The sequence below is a fragment of the Muntiacus reevesi genome, chromosome 3 (assembly GCF_963930625.1).
Source record: "Muntiacus reevesi chromosome 3, mMunRee1.1, whole genome shotgun sequence".
Taxonomy (NCBI): domain Eukaryota; kingdom Metazoa; phylum Chordata; class Mammalia; order Artiodactyla; family Cervidae; genus Muntiacus; species Muntiacus reevesi.
Genome location: NC_089251.1, coordinates 116,408,973 through 116,429,646, shown reverse-complemented (window position 1 = coordinate 116,429,646; position 20,674 = coordinate 116,408,973). Strand labels below are relative to the sequence as shown.

Genomic DNA, 20,674 nt, shown 5'->3' with positions numbered 1-20,674 from the left:
AGTCAGTCCTAAAGGAAATCAACCCTGAATATTCATTGGAAAGACAGATGCTGAAACTGAAGCTCCAATACTTTGGCCACCTGAAGTGAAGAGCTGACTCAGTTGCAAAGACCCTGATGCTGGGCAAGATTGAAGGCAGGAGAAGAAGGGGACGACAGAGGATGAGACAGTTGAATGGCATCACCAATTCAATGGACATGAGTTTGCAAGCTCCAGAAGTTGGTGATGCACAGGGAAGCCTGGCATGCTGCAGTCCATGGGGTCGCCAAGAGTTGGACACAACTGAGTGACTGAACAGCAACAACAGATTTTAGACTCAGGTCTGCTGCCTACGAAGCTTGGATTTGTACCTGGCTCCCTTGAAACAGTGGGCTGGAGGGCCCTACTAGGGCATCTCTAACCATCCTCCTCCCAGGTCTAGTTGGCTTGCTGGAGCTCTTGGCACATCGAAAACTCAGCACCAGTAATAATGGGAAATGTACTACTCTGAGCTTCCAAGAAGCGAGTTCACTTCCAATCACCCTTGTGCCGAGCCTCATGTTTAATTACTTTTCACAGTCCTGTGAAGAGGGTATCAGTGGCATGTTTCACTGACCGGGAATTGAGGGTCAGGCTTGCCTTCTGGGGGTGGAGGCTGCTGCCATGCCAACACTCCCCTCCCTGCTTCTTCCCCCCGGAGCCTCTCTTCCCATCTCATCCCTCTGCCAGTCATCCCCCCCACAACTCTTGGTCCTTCCCTGATCCATTCTCCTAAGCCCAGTCAGGTGAGTTAAGATGGACCTTTATGGTTGGGACTTTGCTCAGAGTGGTGGCCAGGAGGTCACTGTTCACCTAGGATGGGATTCTAATCAGTTCACAGCTTTTTTGTTGGAGTAGAAAATGGTTTGTTCTTTTTATAAATCTTTTTAGAATTGAGATATAGTTGATGTATATACATGATATACATGTATACACATATATATACATGTATATACAGATATACGTGATGTATATCATGTAAGTTACTAGTGTACAACCTATCGATTCACAGTTTTAAAGCTTATACTTCTTTTAAAGTTATTCTAATATATTGGCTATATTCCCTGTGTGGTACAATATATTCTTGTAGCGCATTTATTTCATTCATAGCAGTTTGTATCTCTGAACCCCCTGCCCGTCTCTTGCCTTGCCCCCATTCCTTCTTCCCACTGGTATTATTCTGTTCTCTACATCTGTGAGTCTGTCTCCATTTTGTTATAGTCATTGTTCTATGTGCCATGCTTAATTGCTCAGTCGTGGCCCACTGTTTGCAACCCCATGAGCTGTAGCCCACCAGGCTCCTCTGTCCATGGGGATTCTCCAGGTAAGAATACTGGAGGAGGTTGCCATGCCCTCCTCCAGGTTGTAGTCACTAGTCTGTTTTAATTTTTAGATTCCACACATAATATCATATAGATCATATGTCTTTGGGCTTCCCTGGTAGCTCAGCGGTGAAAAATCCACCTGCAATGCAGGGAACAAAAAGTGAACTCGATTCCTGAGTGGGGAAGATCCCCTGGAGAAGGAAATGGCAACCGACTGCAGTGTTCTTGTCTGGGAAATCCCATGTCCAGAGAAGCGTGGGCTACAGTCCATGTGTTTGCAAGAGTCGGACACGACTCAATGATTAAATCACCACCACCACCATATGTCTATCTATTTAATTATTTCACTTAGCATAATACCCTCCAAGTCCATCCATATTGTTGCAAATGACAGAATTTAGTTCTTTTTTATGGACAAGTAGTATCCCATTGTATGTGTGTGTGTGTGTGTATGTGGGTGTGTGTGTGCATGTGTGTGTTAGTCACTCAGTCATGTCTGACTCTTTGCAGTCCCTTGGACTGTAGCCAACCAAGCTCCTTTGTCCATGGAATTCTCCAGGCAAGAATACTGGAGTGGGTAGCCATGCCCTTCTCCAGGGTATCTTTCCAACCCAGGGGTCACACCCGGGTCTCCCACATTGCAGGCAGGTTCTTTATCATCTGAGTCAGCAGGGAAGCTCCATTGTATATATAGACCACATCTTCATCTGTTCACCTGGTGATAAACACTTAGATTACTTCCATATCTTGGCAATCATAAATGATGCTGCTATGAACATAGGGGTGCATGTATCTTTCTGAATTAGTGTTTTCAGTTTTGTGTGTGTGTGTGTGTATGTGGGTGGGTGTGTGTGTTTTGGATATATAACCAGGAGTGGAATTGTTGCATCATATGGTAGTTCTTTGGGATTTGAATGAAAACTGACCTTTTCCAGTCCTGTGACCATTGCTGAGTTTTCCAAATTTGCTGGCATATTGAGTGCAGCACTTTCATAGCATCATCTTTTAGGATTTAAAATAGCTCAACTGGAATTCCATCACCTCCACTAGCTTTGTTTGTAGTGATGCTTCCTAAGACCCACTTGACTTCACATTCCAGGATGTCTGGCTCTAGGTGAGTGATCACACCATCGTGATTATCTGGGTTATGAAGATCTTTTTTGCACAGTTCTTCTGTGTATTCTTGCCACCTCTTCTTAATATCTTCTGCTTCTGTTAGTCCCATACCATTTCTGTCCTTGGTATCTCTAATTTCCTTGAAGAGATCTCTAGTCTTTCCCATTCTATTGTTTTCCTCTATTTCTTTGCACTGATCACTGAGGAAGGCTTTCTTATCTCTCCTTGCTATTCTGCATTCAGATAGACATATCTTTCCTTTTCTCCTTTGCCTTTCACTTCTCTTCACAGCTATTTGTAACCTCCTCAGACAACCATTTTGCTTTTTTGCATTTCTTTTTCTTGGGGATGATCTTGATCACTGCCTCCTGTACAATGTCGTGAGCTTCCGCCCATAGTTCTTCAGGCACTCTGTCTATCAGATCTAATCCCTTGAATCCATTTGTCACTTCCACTGTATAATCTTAAGGGATTTGATTTAGGTCATATCTGAATGGCCTAGTGGTTTTCCCTACTTTCTTCAATTTAAGTCTGAATTTGTCAATGAGGAGTTCATGATCTGAGCCACAGTCAGCTCCCACTCTTGTTTTTGCTCACTGTATGGAGCTTCTCCATCTTTGGCTGCAGAGGATATACTCAGTCTGATTTTGGTATTGACCATCTGGTGATGTCCATGTGTAGAGTCTTCCCTTGTGTTGTTGGAAGAGGGTGTTTGCTATGACCAGTGCGTTCTCTTGACAAAACTCTGTTAGCCTTTGCCTTGCTTCATTTTTTACTCCGAGGCCAAATTTCCCTGTTACTGCAGGTATCTCTTGACTTTCTATTTTTGCATTTCAGCCCCCTATAATGAAAAGGACAACTTTTGGGGGTGTTAGTTCTAGAAGGTCTTGTAGGTCTTCATAGAACCACTCAACTTCAGCTTCTTCAGCATTACTGGTTGGGGCATAGACTGGGATTTCTGTGATATTGAATGATTTGCCTTGGAAACAAACAGAGATCATTCTGTCGTTTTTGAGATTGCACTCAAGAACTGCATTTCAGACTCTTTTGTTGAGTATGATGGCTACTCCATTTCTTCTAAGGGATTCTTGCCCACAGTAGTAGATATAATTGTCATCTGAGTTAAATTCACCTATTCCAGTCCATTTTAGTTCGCTGATTTCTAAATGTCAATGCCCACTCTTGCAATCTCCTCTTTTTTTTTTTTTTTTTTTTGCAATCTTCTTTTTGACCACTTTCAATTTACCTTGATTCACGGACCTAATATTCCAGGTTCCTATGCAATATTGCTCTTTACAGCATCGAATGTTACTTCCATCACCAGTCACACCTACAACTGGGTGTTGTTTTTGCTTTGGCTCTGTCTCTTCACTCTTTCTGAGGTTATTTCTCCACTCTCCTCCAGTAGCTTATGGGGCACCTACTGACCTGGGTAGTTCATCTTTCAGTGTCCTATCTTTTTGCCTTTTCATACCGTTCATGGGGTTCTCAAGGCAAGAATATTGAAGTGGTTTGCCATTCCCTTCTCCAGTGCACCACGTTTTGTCAGAACTCTCCACCATGACCCGTCCATCTTGGGTGGCTCTACACGGCATGGCTCATAGTTTCATTGAGTTAGACAAGGCAGCGTTCCATGTGATCAGATTGGTTAGTTTTCTGTGATTGTGATCGTGGTTTTCATTCTGTCTGCCCTCTGAAGGAGAAGGATAAGAGGTTTATGGAAGCTTCTTGATGGGAGAGACTGACTGAGGGGGAAACTGGGTCTTGTTCTGATGGGCAGGGCTATGCTCAGTAAATCTTTTTTTTTTTTTCATTTATTTTTATTAGTTGGAGGCTAATTACTTTACAATATTGTAGTGGTTTTTGTCATACATTGACATGAATTAGCCATAGATTTACATGTATTCCCCATCTCGATCCCCCTTCCCACCTCCCTCTCTACCTGATCCCTCTGGGTCTTCCCAGTGCACCAGGCCCGAGCACTTGTCTCATGCATCCTACCTGGGCTGGTGATCTGTTTCACCCTAGATAATATACATGTTTCGATGCTGTCAGTAAATCTTTAATCCAATTTTCTGTTGATGGGCGGGGCTGTGTTCCCCACACTGTTGTTTGATCTGAGGCCAAACTATGGTGGAGGTGATGAAGACACTGGCGACCTCCTTCAAAAGGTCCCATGCACACACTGTTGCACAGAGTGCCCCCAACCTTTCAGCAGGCCACTGCCTACCCACGCCTCCGCAGGAGACTCCTGGACACTCACGGGCAAGTCTGGGTCAGTCTCTTGTGGGGTCCCTGCTCCTTTCTCCTGGGTCCTGGTGCACACAAGGTTTTGTTTGTGCCCTCCAAGAGTCTGTTTCCCAGGCCTGTGTAAGTTCTGGCAGCTCTATGGTGGGGTTAATGGCAACCTCCTCCAAGAGGGCTTATGCCACACCCAGGTCTGCTGCACCCAGAGCCCCCGCCCCTGCAGTACACTGCGGACCCGCACCTCCACAGGAGACACTCAAACGCAGTTCTGGCTCAGTCTCTGTGGGGTCTGTGGGTCCTGGTGCACACAAGGTTTGTTTGAGCCCTCTGAGTGTCTCTGGCGGGTATGGGGTTTGATTCTAAATGTGATTTTGCCCCTCCTGCTGTCTTGCTGGGGCTTCTCCTTTGCCCTTGGATGTGGGGTATCTCCTCAAAGTTGCTCCATTGCTGCACAGCTGCCGCGCAATGTCAAAAAATGCTCAAACTACCGCACAACTGCACTCATCTCACATGCTAGCAAAGTATGCTCAAAATTCTCCAAGCCAGGCTTCAACAGCACGTGAACCATGAACTTCCAGATGTTCAAGCTGGATTTAGAAAAGGCAGAGGAACCAGAGATCAAATTGCTAACATCCGTTGGATCATCGAAAAAGTGAGAGTTCCAGAAAAACATCTACTTCTGCTTTATTGAATACACCAAAGCCTTTGACTGTGTGGATCACAACAAACTGTGAAAAATTCTGAAAGAGATGGGAATACCAGACCACCTGACCTGCCTCCTGAGAAATCTGTATGCAGGTCAAGAAGCAACAGTTAGAACTGGACATGGAAAAACAGATTGGTTCCAAATCAGGAAAGGAGTATGTCAAGGCTATATATTGTCACCCTGCTTATTTAACTTATATGCAGAGTACATCATGAGAAACACTGGACTGAATTAAGCACAAGCTGGAATTAAGATTGCCGGGAGAAATATCAATAACCTCAGATATGCAGATGATACTACCCTTATGGCAGAAAGTAAAGAAGAACTAAAGAGTCTCTTAATGAAAGTGAAAGAGGAGAGTGAAAAAGTTGACTTAAAACTCAGCATTCAGACTGCTAAGATCATGGCATCTGGCCCCATCACTTCATGGCAAATAGATGGGGGGAAAAATGGAAACAGTGAGAGACTTTATTTTTTTGGGCTCCAAAATCATTGCAGATGGTGACTGCAGCCATGAAATTAAAAGACGGTTGCTCCTTGGGAGAAAAGTTATGACTAACCTAGACAGCATATTAAAAAGCAGAGACATTATTTTGCCAACAAATGTCCACCTAGTGAAAGCTTCGGCTTTTCCAATGGTCATGTATGGATGTGAGAGTTGGACTATAAAGAAGAGCTATAAAGTGCTATAAAGCTTCGGTGCTATAAAGAGCACCAAAGAATTGATGCTTCTGAACTGTGGTGTTGGAGAAAACTCTTGAGAGTTCCTTGGACAGCAGGGAGATCCAACCAGTCCATCCTAAAGGAAATCAGTTCTGAATATTCATTGGAAGGACTGATGCTGAAAGCTGAAATTCCAATACTTTGGCCACCTGATGTGAAGAACTGACTCAATGGAAAAGACCCTGATGCTGGGAAAGACTGAAAGTGGGAGAAGGGGATGAGATAGTTGGATGGCATCACCGACTCAATGGATATGAGTTTGAGTAAGCTCTGGGAGTTGATGATGGACAGGAAAGCCTGGCGTGCTGCAGTCCATGGGGTTGCAAAGAATTGGACACGACTGAGAGACTGAACTGAACTGATGGCAGTTCTGTTTTTAGATTTTTTTGTTTTGTTTTGTTTTTAGATTTTTGAGACACCTCCACACCATTTTCCTCAGTGGCAGCACCAATTTACATTTCCACTCACAGTGTATGAGGATTCTCTTCTTTTTTATTTTCTTTTATTTATTTATTTTTTTGCCACACTGTGTGGCTTGTGGGATCCTAGTTCCCTGATCAGGGATAAAAACTGGGCTCTTGGCAGTGAGAGCATGGAGTCCTAACCACTGGACCGCCAAGGGAATTCCCTGAGGGTTCCCTTCTTTCTACATCCTCACCAACATTTGTTACTTATAGTCTTTTTTTTTTTTAATGGACCAGTTATTTAATTAGGTTTTTCTTAAGAAGTTTAGAACACTATTTTGCAAGGATGAATTCTATTTGTGAGAGCAAACACAGAGTGGAATTATCCCTGGAGCTGAGGAACAGCTTTGATTCTGCAGAATCTGTGAGTACACAGCTTTCTGATCACCCTGGCACTGCTCTGTAATTTTGTATTTCTCTCTCTCTCCCTGTTGAAGATCTCACCTTCCTGGTGCCTGGCTTACGTAGATTTTTTTTTTTTGCCACACCGCTGGGCTTGCAGAATCCTACTTTCTCGACCAGGGATCAAACCAGTACCCCCTGCAGTGGACATATGAAGTCCTAACCACCGGATAGCCAGGGAAGTCCCCTTCTTCTTGAAGTAAGCATCAGTGAGATGTTCTGGGGCCTTCACACCACTAGTATCCATTTTGGTGGAGGTGACAATGACAAATTTTGTTCTATACCCAGGAACTCGATTGAGGGGACCCAATCACAAGTAACAAGCCACTGCTCACCTGTTTCAGGGAACCAACACTCTCGGCTTTGTGGTGCTCAGTGAGGATGCTCAGATTGGGCCCAGGAGTGATGATAGCATGCAGTTTTCTCACATGTTACTGAAGGGTTTTTGCCGAGACTCAACAGCTTTCGAGGCCCATCTTCAGTAGAATAATTATACCTAGGAATTTTGCAAAGTTTAATCACTTGAGAAACACCATTCTTGGACTTCCCTTGTGGCTCAGGTGGTAAAGAATCTGCCTGCAATGCATGAGACCCAGGTTCAATCCCTAGGGCAGGAAGATCCCCTAGAGAAGGGGATGGCAACCCACTCCAGTATTCTTGCCTGGAGAATCCCATGGACAGAGGAGCCTGGTGGGCCCCAGTCCATAGGGTTGCAAAGAGTCAGAAAGACCTGAAGCAACTTAGCATGTGCACACATTCTTGTCACCACCAACTAGTTTTGTGGCAATAGCAAGACTGTCAGCTTTTTCTTTGCAGCTTGGATTTAGCTACTGAATACTTCCTCTTGTACAAGGCTTTTCTGGAATACATAGCTGATTGGGAGTATCTGCCAATTCCTCTGACCAGGACAGGATTTCAGCAGCCCTAGGGTTGCCCTTCTTAACCTTTTTAACTCTGCCAACAGAATCAGCCTTCTTGGCTTCAGGTTTTTCCTCCTTTGTATCTGGCTTCTCAGCTTTTTCACCTGCCATCTTTCAAGATGGGAAAGAGCTACTTGTGGTCTTTTTGATGGTAGTCATTCTGACAGGTGTGAAGTGATATTTCATTGTGGTTTTAATTTGCATTTCTCCAATTATTAATGATGTTTAGCATCTTTTTCACATGCCCGTTGGCCATCTGTAGGTCTTCCCTGAAAAAATGTCTATTTAGGTCTTCTGCCCATTTTTAATTTTTTTATGTTGAGTTGTATGAGCAATTTATATATTTTGAATATTAACTCCTTGTTGATAATATCATTAGCAAATATTTTCTCTGATTCAGCTGGTTGCTTTTTTGTTTTGCTGATAGTTTGCTTTGCTGTGCAAAAGCTTTTATGTCTAACTGGGTTCCATTTGTTTATTTCTGCTTTTATTTCCTTTGCTTTAGGAAACAGATTGAAGATAATATTGCCATGATTTAGGTCAAAAAGTGTTCTGCCTATGTCTTCTTTGAGGAGTTTTATGACGTCCAGTCTTACATTTAGGTTTTTAATCCATTTTGAGTTAATTTTTGCATATGATGTGAGAAAATATTTTAATTTAATCTTTAACATGTAACTGTTCAGTTTTTCCAGCACTATTTACTGAAGAGATTTTCTTTTCTCCATTGTATACCATTGCCTCCTTTGTTATACATTCAGTTCAGTTCAGTTCAGTTGCTCAGTAGTGTCCGACTCTTTGCAACCGCATAAACCACAGTACGCCAGGCCTCCCTGTCCATCACCAACTCCCGGAGTCCACCCAAACCCATGTTCATTGAGTTGGTGATGCCATCCAACCATCTCATCCTCTGTCGTTCCCTTCTCCTCCTGCCTTCAATCTTTCCCAGCATCAGAAACTCTTCTAGTGAGTCAGTTCTTCTCATCAGGTGACCAAAGTATTGGAGTTTCAGCTTCAGCATCAGCCCTTCCAATGAATATTCAGGACTGATTTTATTTAGGATAGACTGCTTGGGTCTCCTTGCAGTCCAAGGGACTCTCAAGAGTCTTCTCCAGCACCACAGTTCAAAAGCATCAATTCTTTGGCGCTCAGTTTTCTTTATAGTCCAACTCTCACATCCATACATGACTACTGGAAAAACCATAGCCTTGACTAGACAGACCTTTGTTGACAAAGAAATATCTGTGCTTTTTAATATGGTTTCTAGGTTGGTCATAACCTTCCTTCCAAGGAGTAAGCGTCTTTTAATTTCATGGCTGCGATCAATTGACCATAAATGTGTAGATATATTTCTAGGCTCTCTATTCTGTTCTATTAGCCTGTGTCTCTGTTTTTATGCCAGTATCATGCTGTTTTGGTTACTGTGGCTTTGTAACAGTTCACAACATCTTCTGATTCTGGTTTTGAGTTGTGATTAGAAAGAGAGTTTCCTCAGGACTTCCCTGGCTTGGGTTTGGTCACTGATCAGGGAACTATGATTCCATCCCACAATGCCATATTGTGCAGCCAAGGAAATTTAAAAAAAGAAAGAAAGAAGGTCTCCCCAAATTCTCTGCCAAGGATTCATCTTCCCTAGGTTTAGTTCTTACCTTAGTGGTCTCAGTAGGAAGCAGAGGACCACCAAAGTATTTGCCAGAAGAAGGTTGTTTTTTTTAATTTATTATTTTTTTTGAAGGATAATTGCTTTACAGAATTTTGTTGTTTAGAAAAAGGTTTAATGAAGGAACTATTTACAGAGGTGTGGGCACAAATAGTGAAGCACCCTGGGGCTCACAACAGTGGAAGAGAGTCACTAGTCTCAGAGCCTGAAGAGGTAAGGGAAGGAGCCTTGTTAATAAACCTGGCCAGACTTGTATCCATGGTCGCAGGCCACTCAAGAGGAGCTGTGACTTTTACTGGAGGAACATGCTAAGTCGCTTCAGTTGTGTCCGACTCTGTGCGACCGCATAGACAGCAGCCCACCAGGCTCCTCTGTCCCTGGGAGTCTCCAGGCAAGAACACTGGAGTGGGTTGCCATTTCCTTCTCCAATGCATGAAAGTGAAAAGTGAAAGTGAAGTCACTTAGTCGAGTCAGACTCTTCGAAACCCCATGGACTGTAGCCTACCAGGCCCCTCTGCCCATGGTATTTTCCAAGCAAGAGTACTGGAGTGGGTTGCCACATAGTACCTGCCAAAATCATAGCATCACTGACTCAATGAACATGAGCAAACTCTGGGAGACTGTAAAGAACAGGGAAACCTGGCCTGCTGCAATCCACGAGGTCACAATGTGTTGGACACAACTTAGCGATTGAACAACAACAAAAAATCACAGTATCATAAATATCCCGGTCTCACTCTCCTCCTTCCCTCTGATCCCCTGCAGTGTCTCCTCCTGGCCAAACTTCACCTGAAACCATACGGCAAGGAGGCCAAGGTCAGCGAGAGTCAGCCCCTGGACACAGGACAGGGCAGAGAAGCACAGAGAATTCAGGGTAGGCAAAGAGTAGGAAGCCAGGGGGGTTCTCTCTTAGTGAACTCGGCTTTGTGGAGGGGCTGAGAGGCAGAGGGCTTGTTTGTCTCTCTAAGCGGCCTGACACTGTAACACCCCTTCTCCTCTTCCAGGCCCAAGTTACTTCGATCAGGAGGCTGTTCCCAGGCCTGGAGTTAATCTCTCCCATCCCTGGCTTCCTCAGTTCTCAGTGCCTAGCCCATCACTCAGCTCAGTGATTTGGCATTATTCTCCGTAGGGGTTTGTCTCCCCAGGGGACAGTTCCAGCATCCTCTTCACTGTGAGCTCTTTGCAGGCAGGGCCCTGGGCCAAAGAAGGCCATTTGCTCTGACATAGGGTCCAGCAGAGGATAAGGGTCCATGTTAGCTGAGTGAATGGAGTCCTGTGGCCTCACCCACCTCCCTCTGCCTTGATGTACACAGCCTGGGCACATGGGTATATGTTTCCTTGAGTTCTTTGGTGGCGAATGGCCCAGACCTGGCACACAACAGGCATCAGATGTTGCCTGAACTGGCCTAGGGAGGATTATCCTTCTTTCTTTCATTCATTCAAGAAGTTTTTGAGATTTTACCACATACCAGGCCCTGTGTTTGGCCTTGGGGACACAGAAGTGTTCTTTCTGGCTTCCATTCTAGTGGGGGAAGCGGAAAAGAAAGGAATGGAAAATGAACAATACTATTAAAGACTGCAGTACGTGTTTAGAAAATAAACAGGGTGACAGGACACACAGTAAATGGATGGACATTTATGTGGGGGATAGGCACATCAGGGAAGGCCTTTCTGAGGTGATGACTGAAGATGAGTGAATGTAAAGAGCTGGAAATGTATTCTGGGCAGAGGGAACAGCAAAAACAAAGAGCTAGAGGTGTTTCTGGGACCCCAGGGGATTCAGTGTTTCAGCCTGAAGAAGGGCGTAGGAGGAGGCTGAGAGAGGTTAAGGAATCAGTCCTGGGGGGCTGCCTGGGGCCAGGTCCTGGGCTGGGGGTTGGAGGGGAAGGGACAGCCCTTCTCACCGCCACCCTTTCTGCCTGTTGCCTAGCACCACACTAAACAGTACTGCTGGCAGACCTTCCCCGAGCTCCCTCAGCTCCCCTCGGACTGGCAGCGGCTGTCAAATGACCAGCCCCGGAGGCCTTGCCAACCTCCTCCCCTGGAATATTTTTGAGGTAAGTCAGAAAATGACCAGCAGCCTCCAAAACCTGACTTTTTCTCGTGCATACCTTACAAGGGTATATTTGGCTGCCCTGGGTGTTAATCCCCCACCCCCTTGCACTAGACAGAGAGATATAAATATACCACCCCAGGCAGCACACTCAGAAACATGGATTAATGACCATATAGTTGGGGGCCCTAGTCACACTCAGAAGACACACCATACAGCTGCTGTAAGCACACTCTGCCACACCCACACACTTCAGTCCCCACTCTCTCGCGGGCACACAATCACACACACAACTATATAGATGCCCCACAACACAGCCACAACAGCCAGCCTCGCAGACAGTCCACAACCAGCACCATCACCACTCACATAATCACTCCCCTGTGATCACACAGTCACCTACCCATATACAGCCTCACAGTCGTGTACCCCAGTCATCAGAGTCACATGTGGACACAACAGTTCCACAGTCTCCCTCCCCACACAGTACACACACAACCATGTGGCATGCACACAGCCAGCAGGCCTACAGATCACAACACCCTGGCCCGCAAGTGGTTCCACACGGCCGCCCCACCCCCACCCCTTACTCAAGGCCCCTCTGATTAAACACATCCAGCCCCTCGGCTTGTTATAGTGCCTGGCATTCTTCTGCGATTGAGTCAAAGACCTCCCCAGACAGAGGGGCTAAGTGGAAAAAAAAGGCATCGGGAGGGAGCATGCCAGAGGCCCAGGTCTGGGAAGGGGCCTTGCCGCTTCCGGCTCAGGGACCCAGACAGCCTTCAGTGTGGAGTTTGATCCTGACCTTTGGGGGGCTAAGGACCTGGGGGAGGGGTCACGCCTAGGAGTGGACAGAAGCGGGGTGCAGGGGGGGCGATGACAGGTGGAACGAGCGGAGAGATCCCCTAACCCTCGCGGCGTGAGCGGGGGGAACAGAAAGCGGGGTTACATATGGACTCAACCTTCCCACGTGGTCCTCCCACCGCCCTGCCCCAGGCTCCCGACTCTCCCCAAACGCAGGGGGTGTGGTGTTGTCCCCCCGCACCTCCAGCCCTGGGCGACAGCTGCGGGGGCACAGCGCTCAGGCGAGGGGGTTACCGCAGGGCGCCAGGCGGCGGCGGACACCCCCGACCTCCTTGCGGGCGGAGCTCAGGGTGCCGGCTCCCCCGAGGTCCTCAACCCCACACCCTGTCCCCCTCCTGGGCCGGCCCGGCCGGAAGAGCTCCCTCCTAAGGCTGCAAGCCACCTTCCTCCCCGGGCCCCTGCAACTATGGACACTCGGACGGGAAGGATGGGGAGAAAGAAGACTCGTTTTAGAGACGCCGACCTCCCCTCCCACACCTTCCCCCCCACCCCGCGCTGGTCCCGGGAGGGGCGGCCTCTCCCCGCCCCCGGGCCGCGAGGCCCGCTCCCTCCTCCCGCGGCCGGAGCCCGGGCCAAGTGGGCGCGCCCGGCCCGGGCCGGCGGATCCGGTGTCGGCTGCAGCTGGCAGTGCGGCTGGCGGGCGCGGGCGGCCCGTGGGGCCGACTATTAATACCGCGGCCGCCCAGGCCGGGTAGCGCAGCCATGGCCAGCCCGGAGCCCCGGCGCGGCGGGGACGGCTCCGCCCAGGCCGCGAGGTAGGAAAGGACCTTCTCAGGCCCGGGTCACCACCCCCTCCTGGGGAGGGGGTGCTGGGCGGATCCCTTCTCCCCAAGAGCGCCTTTCGGCAGACTGGGGCGGTGGTCCAGGCGGGGGTGGGGCACAGGGCGGAGCCACCCGCCGAGGGTGATAGAGGAGTCTGACCCGGGGCGAGGCGGGGGCCGGGGTTCCGACACCTCCGCTGGTCTGGGGGCTTTTCATAACTCCCCCTCCCCCTCCCTAGGGCGATGTGAGGATTAACCCCTTCACACTAGCCGGCATCAACCATCAGATGCCGGATGGCCCATAGTGGCCAAAGACTCTCCCCCTTTACTTTCCTTCCTCACCCCAAATGCAGCTGGACATGGAGCCCTCCAAGTCGCTGAATTGGCCGTGTGGAAGAGGCTTGGTGCAAGGTTGGGCGGCTGCCAGCTTGGAGTTGAGAGTCTGTTCAGGCAGCTCATTCTCTCCGGTCTGGGGCCTGGGAGGGCGTCGGGGAGGGTCCCCAATCGCAGACCAGCAGGAGGGCCTTGGCTGGCCAGGGGACCTGGAGGGGAAGCCCCCTCCATCATCCGCACTATCAGCTTGCCCCTGGTGAGGGGGAAGGGACCTGTGGCTGAAGGATTTGGGGCGAGTAGGGAGCGTTTCTGCCCCAGGTCAGCCTGTAGCTCTGGACTTCCTCTTGTACCAAGAGGTGTACGTGCAGTCACACACACCTGTCACCCCTTCCCTGTCACCACCGCACGAAGCTGAGCCGAGTTTCACACGTGCACTCACCTGGAGTGTTGTACACACACAGCCAGTCACACACCAACCCAGGCCTGCGTGGTGTCACAAACACGGCCAAGCGCAGCCCTGATGGCGGGGGTTGGGAGCCGCTGGGATCCTACAAGGGGCACGGACAGAGTGGCGGAGGCAGGCTGCTTGAGCCCAAGGAGGCCGGAGGTCAGGGGCCCCAGCCGAGCTGGCTGCCTTGCCCCTAGACCTCCTGTAGTCTGCTTTAAAAAATCATTTATATGTTGGGCTGCCTTGGGTCTTAGTTGCAGCATGTGGGATCTTCACTGTGTCTTGTGGGCTCAGTAGTTATGGAGCTCTCTAGTTGCGGCATGCAGGCTTCGTGCTCCATGGCATGTTTCCTTAGGGGAACTGTAGTCCCCAGCCAGGGCTTCCTGGTGGTGACAAAGTAGGAGATATGGGCTCAATCCATGGGTCAGGAAGATCCTCTGGAGAAGGAAATGGCAATCCACTTCAGTATTCTTGCCTGGGAAATCCCAAGGGCCGGAGAGCTGGGTGGGCTACAGTCAATGGGATCTCAAAAGGGTTGGACGCAGCTTAGCTACTAAACAACAACAAAGTTCCCCAACCAGGGATCGAACCCTCGTCCCCTGCATTGCAAGGCAAATTCTTAACCACCGGACCACCAGGCAGGTGCCCCCATAACCTACTTTTTCCCGGCTCTTTAGAGAGAGGCAGCTGAGTGAAGGCAGCACCTAGCCGAGGCCTAGCACTTCGGGGGAGGCGACTGAGGCAACACGGTGTGTGGGAACAGCGTTGCCTGCAAGTCAGGAGACCTGGACTCTGCATCCAGTCCTGCCACTTGACCTTGGGCAAGTTTCCTCCTTGGAGCTCAGTCAGTTGCCGCTGCCTACATCCACAGAGCCCCGCCCTGGGATACAGAGAATAACTGTGCTTGTCGTTAGGAAACGGACTATCAGGGGAGACCGACAGATGCACTTCTGGAACGCAGAGCACTTAGTGCAAAGATGAGCTGCATATAAAGTGCCTTGAGAACACAAGAATGGGAGTCAGCTGGGAGAGGCTTCACAGAGGAGGTGGGGTTCCAGCAGGGTTTGAAAGATGAGTAGAAATTTATTAAGTAAATAGATAAAAATATATTTTGAATGCTAGGGCCGAGCTCTGTTATACCTGCTGTATCTGTTAGACCTAACGCCTATTCTATCTAAGACGAGAGTGGTAAAAAGGAGCCCTGGCTCTAGAGCCAGACTGCCGGCCTTCAACAGGTTCTACCACGTATAAGTTGTAGAACTCTGAGTGAGTTCTTTATTTGGTGCTTTTTGGTTTCCTTATCTATAAATTGGGATAAACCCTATAGGTCAGATGGTAAAGAATCTACCTGCTATGCAGGAGACCAGGGGTTCGATCCCTAGGTCAGGAAGATCCCCTGGAGAAGGAAATGGGAATCCACTCCAGTATTCTTGCCTGGTGAATTCCAAGGATAGAGGAGCCTGGCAGGCTACAGTCCATGGGGTCACAAAGAGTCGGACATGACTAAGTGACTAACACACACGTGAGTATTGTATAAATGAGTATTTATGGAGAATGCTTAGAATACTGCCTTGAATGCAGTTACGTCATTCTAGGGTGGAGGACTCAGCTGGAACATGATGTGAGGGCAGTCTGCTGGCAAAGCAGGGACTCTGTTGAGGATCTGGGTAGGTCTGGCTGGCTGAGCAGGTGCATCCTTCTTGGTTCGAGGAGCTCCACTTTTCCAGGCAGTGTAGGACTCACCTCTAGACAGGCAGTATACAATGAACTATATGCTCCCAGCTGGACCCTTTAGACATTGTGGGGTAGGAGTGGGAGGTATAAAAGTTAACACATGTTCTGAGGGACTTCCCTGGTGGTTCAGTGGCTAAGACTCTCAATGCAGGGGGCCGGGGTTCAATCCCTGGTCGGGAAACTAAATCCCACATACAGCAACTAAGAGTTCACATGCCACAACTGAAAGGTCCTGTGTATACAACTAAGACCCAGCATAGTCAAATAAATAAAAATAAATATAAACAAAGTTAATGCATGTTCCAGTCAAGCATTGGGTGGGCCATAGGGAGTAATTCAAGATGAGGCTGAAAAGTTATATTGGGGCCACATCTTGAAGGGCCTGGAATCTGTGTGAAGCAGTTCACTCTCTATGGGTGAAGTGGATCGAGATGGTTTGCTTTATATTAGAGCAAGTTGCAGCATTGTCAAAACTAGACTGGGATAGGAAAGAAGGCTTATGGGAAGGCTGGTACAAGAGTGCAGGTGAGGGGTGATGACGTGGATGAGGGTCCTGGCAGTGGGCTGAAGAGGAGGATGGAGGCTGGAGACTTTCTGAGATAGAAATATCAGTTTTTAGTGAGTAGGCTGTTAAAAGACCACTTGTCTAAAAAATAAAAAAAGACCACTTGTCTATCGACAGAAGCATGGATAAAGAAGATGTGGAACATATATACAATGGAATATTACTCAGCCTTAAAAAAAGAATGAAACAATGCTATTTGCAGCAACATGGATGGACCTGGAGGCTGTCATACTGAGTGAAATAAGTCAGAGAAAGACAAATATCATATGATATCTCTCACACATGGATCTTAAAATAATGGTACAAATGAACTTATTTACAAAAGAGAAATAGAATTGCAGATGTAAGAAACGAACATATGGTCACCAGGAGGGGGAAGCAGGAGGAGGGATAAATTAAAGATTGAGATGGATGAATACATACTACTATATATAAAATAGATAACTAAGAAGGACCTACTGTATAGCACAGGGAACTCTTCTCATACTCTGTAATGGCCTATATGAGAAAAGAATCTTAATAACGTGGGTCTATATATATATATATGTATGTATGTATATATGTAAATAGATGTGTAACTGATTCATTGTGCAGTACAGCAGAAAGTAACACAACACTGTAAATCGACTATATCCAATAAAAAAATAAAAAAAATACAACACTGATATACAGCCTGATATACAGTGATATATTTCTCTGAGCTGGAGAATACAGTCAGAGAAGAAACAAGAAGGATACAAGAGAGAAACAAGTCAGAGAGAAGGATAATTTGTTGGCAGTTGAGTCTGAGGTGCCAAGTAACTTCAGGTGTTACTTGGCACCTGATGCTTGGCACGTTAGGTGAAGATACCTGGAAAAAAAAAACACTCCATGTCTGGTAATGGGAAGTGAATGAACTAGGTGATCGTTGAGTTGTCTTCAAGCTTTAGGTTTTGCTGGAGGTGCTGGGGTTGAATGAGGCCAGTGATGTCTGGGGCCTGGTGAAGCCACACTTTCGTGGTTTCCCGAGCGCCGTCAGGGGGTTACAAAAGGGAAGCCAGGGATTCCTGGGGTGTAGAGAGGAGGACTGAGAACACAATGTTTAGAATAAAAATAGTCTTTATTGGGAACCTGAAGCTAAGAAATAGAGCTTAAAACCTGGACACAAGTAAACCTTTCCAACACAAATCAAATTCTTTGTTTGATATGTGAGGCTTTTCATTTACACTTTCTATCCAAAAAATTTTTTTATTCAAATTTAGTCTGTTCTATAACTGGCACTCTCTGAGTATCTGAGTTTCCTTGAACAAATTACTTAATCTCTTTAACCTCCATTTCCTGATCTGTAAAATGTGAATAATAAATGTAACCACCTCATAGAATTGTTATGAGGATTAAATGAATCGATATATGTAAAGCATTTAGAACAGGGCCTGGCACATATAACAGGACCTTTAAAGGTGTAATTTATTATTATTATTTCCAGAGTATTTTATATTTTCAAAGAACTGCTCAGAGATCCAAGGTAAGTAAGATGCATTTGAAACAAAAAGACTAAAGCCACTTGAGGGCCAAAGCAGCAGGAGAGCATCCCTCAACAGGAACCGAGAAAGCTAGCAGGCAGCTAGAGCTGGGCTAAGGGGCTCATGTGTTAGAAGCACAGAGTCTGAATTCAAAAGCATCTGACAGGCTGGAAGGATGGGCCAGTTCTAAGATGAGGCTTTATAGGAACAAGAGATATGGTTTTAAAGCATTTGCTGTGAAAAAGTCTTAAGAATTTTACTCAAACTCAGCATTTATGAGGAATATGAGGGACTTCCCTGGTGACCATTGGTTAAGATTCCACACTTCCAATGCAGGAGGCACAGGTTTGATCCCTGGTCAGGGAACTAAGATGCCACATGCTGCATGGTGTGGTCAAAACAAGAATATGATAGAGCTGCCCTATATGTTAAGGGCATCTTGACTATGTCAGTAGGAGTATAGGGTCCAGAGAGTCACTGCTCAGAGTACATCTGGACTCTGCTTCCTATACCCATCCCCAAGGGATAATGAATCTGTTACCTTGGAACCGTAAGAAGTAACCCAAATGAGGAGGGTACTGGAAACCTTGGCATGCATGGACTACTTAAGGATGAATCAGTTCTCTTTATTTTATTCGTTTGTGGATGTGCTGGGTGTTTGTCGCTGTGTGTAGACTTTCTCTAGTTGTGGCAAGCGGGGGCTACTCTCTAGTTGAGGTGTGTGGGTTTCTCATTGCAGCAGGTTTCAGTAGTTGTGGCGTGGCATGTGGACCAGGGATTGAACCCGCATCCCCTGCATTGGCAGATGGATTCTTAACCACTGGACCACCAGTAGTTGTAGCCCCTCTTTATTTTTTAAGTATTTATTTTATTGAAGAGTAGTTGATTTGCATTGTTGTGTTAATTTCTACTGCACAGCCAAGTGATTCAGTTTTATATGTATATATATATATATATATATATATATACATATATATATACACACACACACATATATATATACTTTTTCATATTCTTTTCCATTATAGTTTATCACAAGATATTGAATATAGTTCCTTATGCTATACAGTAGGACTAAATTATCTCTAAGTGTTCAAAGAACTGACATGGAAAAGAAATTAGTGTCTGATCCTAGAAAGAAGAATCAAGTCCAGGTGAAAACCATGGGGAAGATTTTACCTCAACACTAGAATTTTCTTCTGGTAATGGAACCCAGAGTGGCTCAGGTGTGGTTTCCTGTCCTTTGATGATTTGTAAGCAGAGACTCAACACTCACCTCGTGGGGATGGTGTCAGATCTAAGCAATGGGCTGTGTTGTGGTGGACTGATGGAGGGAGGGGGCAGACAGCTGCCCTCCGAGATGTGAGAATTTGCTACAAGCTAGGCTTGTGTGTCCTGGCGGCTTGTCACAAACCCTCCCAGGACTGTGACTGCCCTCTCACCTTGTCGTTTCTCTTGCAGGGAAACAAGACCAGAGGTCATGTCTCCTCTTCAAGAGGAGAACTCTCCATCCCTGTATGAGCTGGGGACCTGGAACCCAGAAGTTACTCTGTCTTTGGAGGGGACCTTGAACTTAGAGGACATTCTCTACCTGGGGGACACAGGTGACCTTGATGAGGCTCTGTACGTGGAAGAAACTGAACCGCAGGAGGAGACGCTGCACATTGAGGAAACCAGGACGCCGGATGAGGCCCTGTACCTGGAGGAGCCAGTGAGGCCGGAGGAGGCTTTATATGTGGAAGAGCCGGTGAAGCCGGAGGGGGTGTTAAATGTGGAAGAGCCTGTGAAGACAGCAAGCCCAGAGCAGATAGTTTATGGGGGAGACACGGTCCTGAGCGAGGAGAAGTCTAACCCCAAGGAGAGCCTCCGAGCCGGGCCGAGTCCCAGCACAGAGGGGAGCCTGAGCATAGAGGACCTGGAATTGCTGGAGGGGCGTTTCCAGCAGTGCATTGAAGCCGTGGCCCAGCTGGAAGAGGAAAGGGATCAACTCATCCATGAGCTTGTGTTGCTCCGGGAGCCCGCCCTGCAGGAGGTGCAGCAGGTCCACCGGGATATCCTGGCCGCCTACAAACTGCATGCCCAGGCAGAGCTCGAGAGGGATGGGCTGAGGGAGGAGATCCGACTGGTCAAGCAGAAGTTGTTCAAGGTGACCAAGGAGTGCGTGGCCTACCAGTACCAGCTGGAGTGCCGCCGGCAGGACGTGGCCCAGTTTGCCGATTTCCGGGAAGCGCTGACCACCCGGGCGGCCCAGCTCTCAGAGGAGCTAATCCAGCTCCGGGAGGCCTATCAGAAGCAGGAGCAGCAGTTACGGCAACAGCTCGAAGCACCTCCGAGTCAGAGGGATGGGCACTTTCTCCAGGAGAGCCGGCGGCTCTCTGCCCGGTTCGAGAGCCTCATGGCAGAGAGCCGCCAGGGCCTGGAAGAGGAGTACGAGCCTCAGCTGCTGCGGCTCCTAGAGAGGAAAGAAGCCGCGGCCAAAGCTCTGCAGAAAACCCAGGCCGAGATCCAGGAGATGAAGGAGGCCCTGAGACCACTGCAGACACAAGCCCAGCAACTCCACCTGCAAAACAGGAACCTGGAGGACCAGATCACCCTTGTGAGGCAAAAACGGGACGAGGAGGTGCAGCAGTACCGGGTAGGCCCACTGGGCATGGGAGGAAGGCCAGTCTTTTAGTTTAGGGAGGAAAAGGGGACCGGGCCAAATGTCTGTGGGCTGAAGGATGCTAGCATATGTGAAGTGAAGTCGCTTAGTCGTGTCCAACTCTTCGCGACCCCATGGACTGTAGCCTACAAGGTTCCTCTGTCCATGGAATTTTCCAGGCAAGAGTACTGGAGT

At 47.7% G+C, this 20,674-nt stretch overlaps 1 protein-coding gene and 1 pseudogene across 1 annotated transcript in view; one reads left to right on the top strand and one right to left on the bottom strand.

Annotated features, from left to right (window-relative positions):
• Positions 1-6,864: 6,864 nt before the first annotated feature.
• Positions 6,865-8,032, bottom strand: LOC136163151 (large ribosomal subunit protein eL6-like; annotated as a pseudogene).
• A 5,040-nt stretch (positions 8,033-13,072) lies between these two features.
• SYNC (syncoilin, intermediate filament protein) overlaps positions 13,073-20,674 on the top strand; it is a 17,480-nt gene continuing 9,878 nt past the window's right edge. Inside the window, exons 1-2 of the mRNA XM_065930319.1 lie at positions 13,073-13,250; positions 19,300-20,473. Of these exons, the coding sequence (XP_065786391.1) occupies positions 13,198-13,250; positions 19,300-20,473 (1,227 nt within the window). The 5' untranslated portion in view covers positions 13,073-13,197. The remainder of the gene's footprint in view (positions 13,251-19,299; positions 20,474-20,674) is intronic.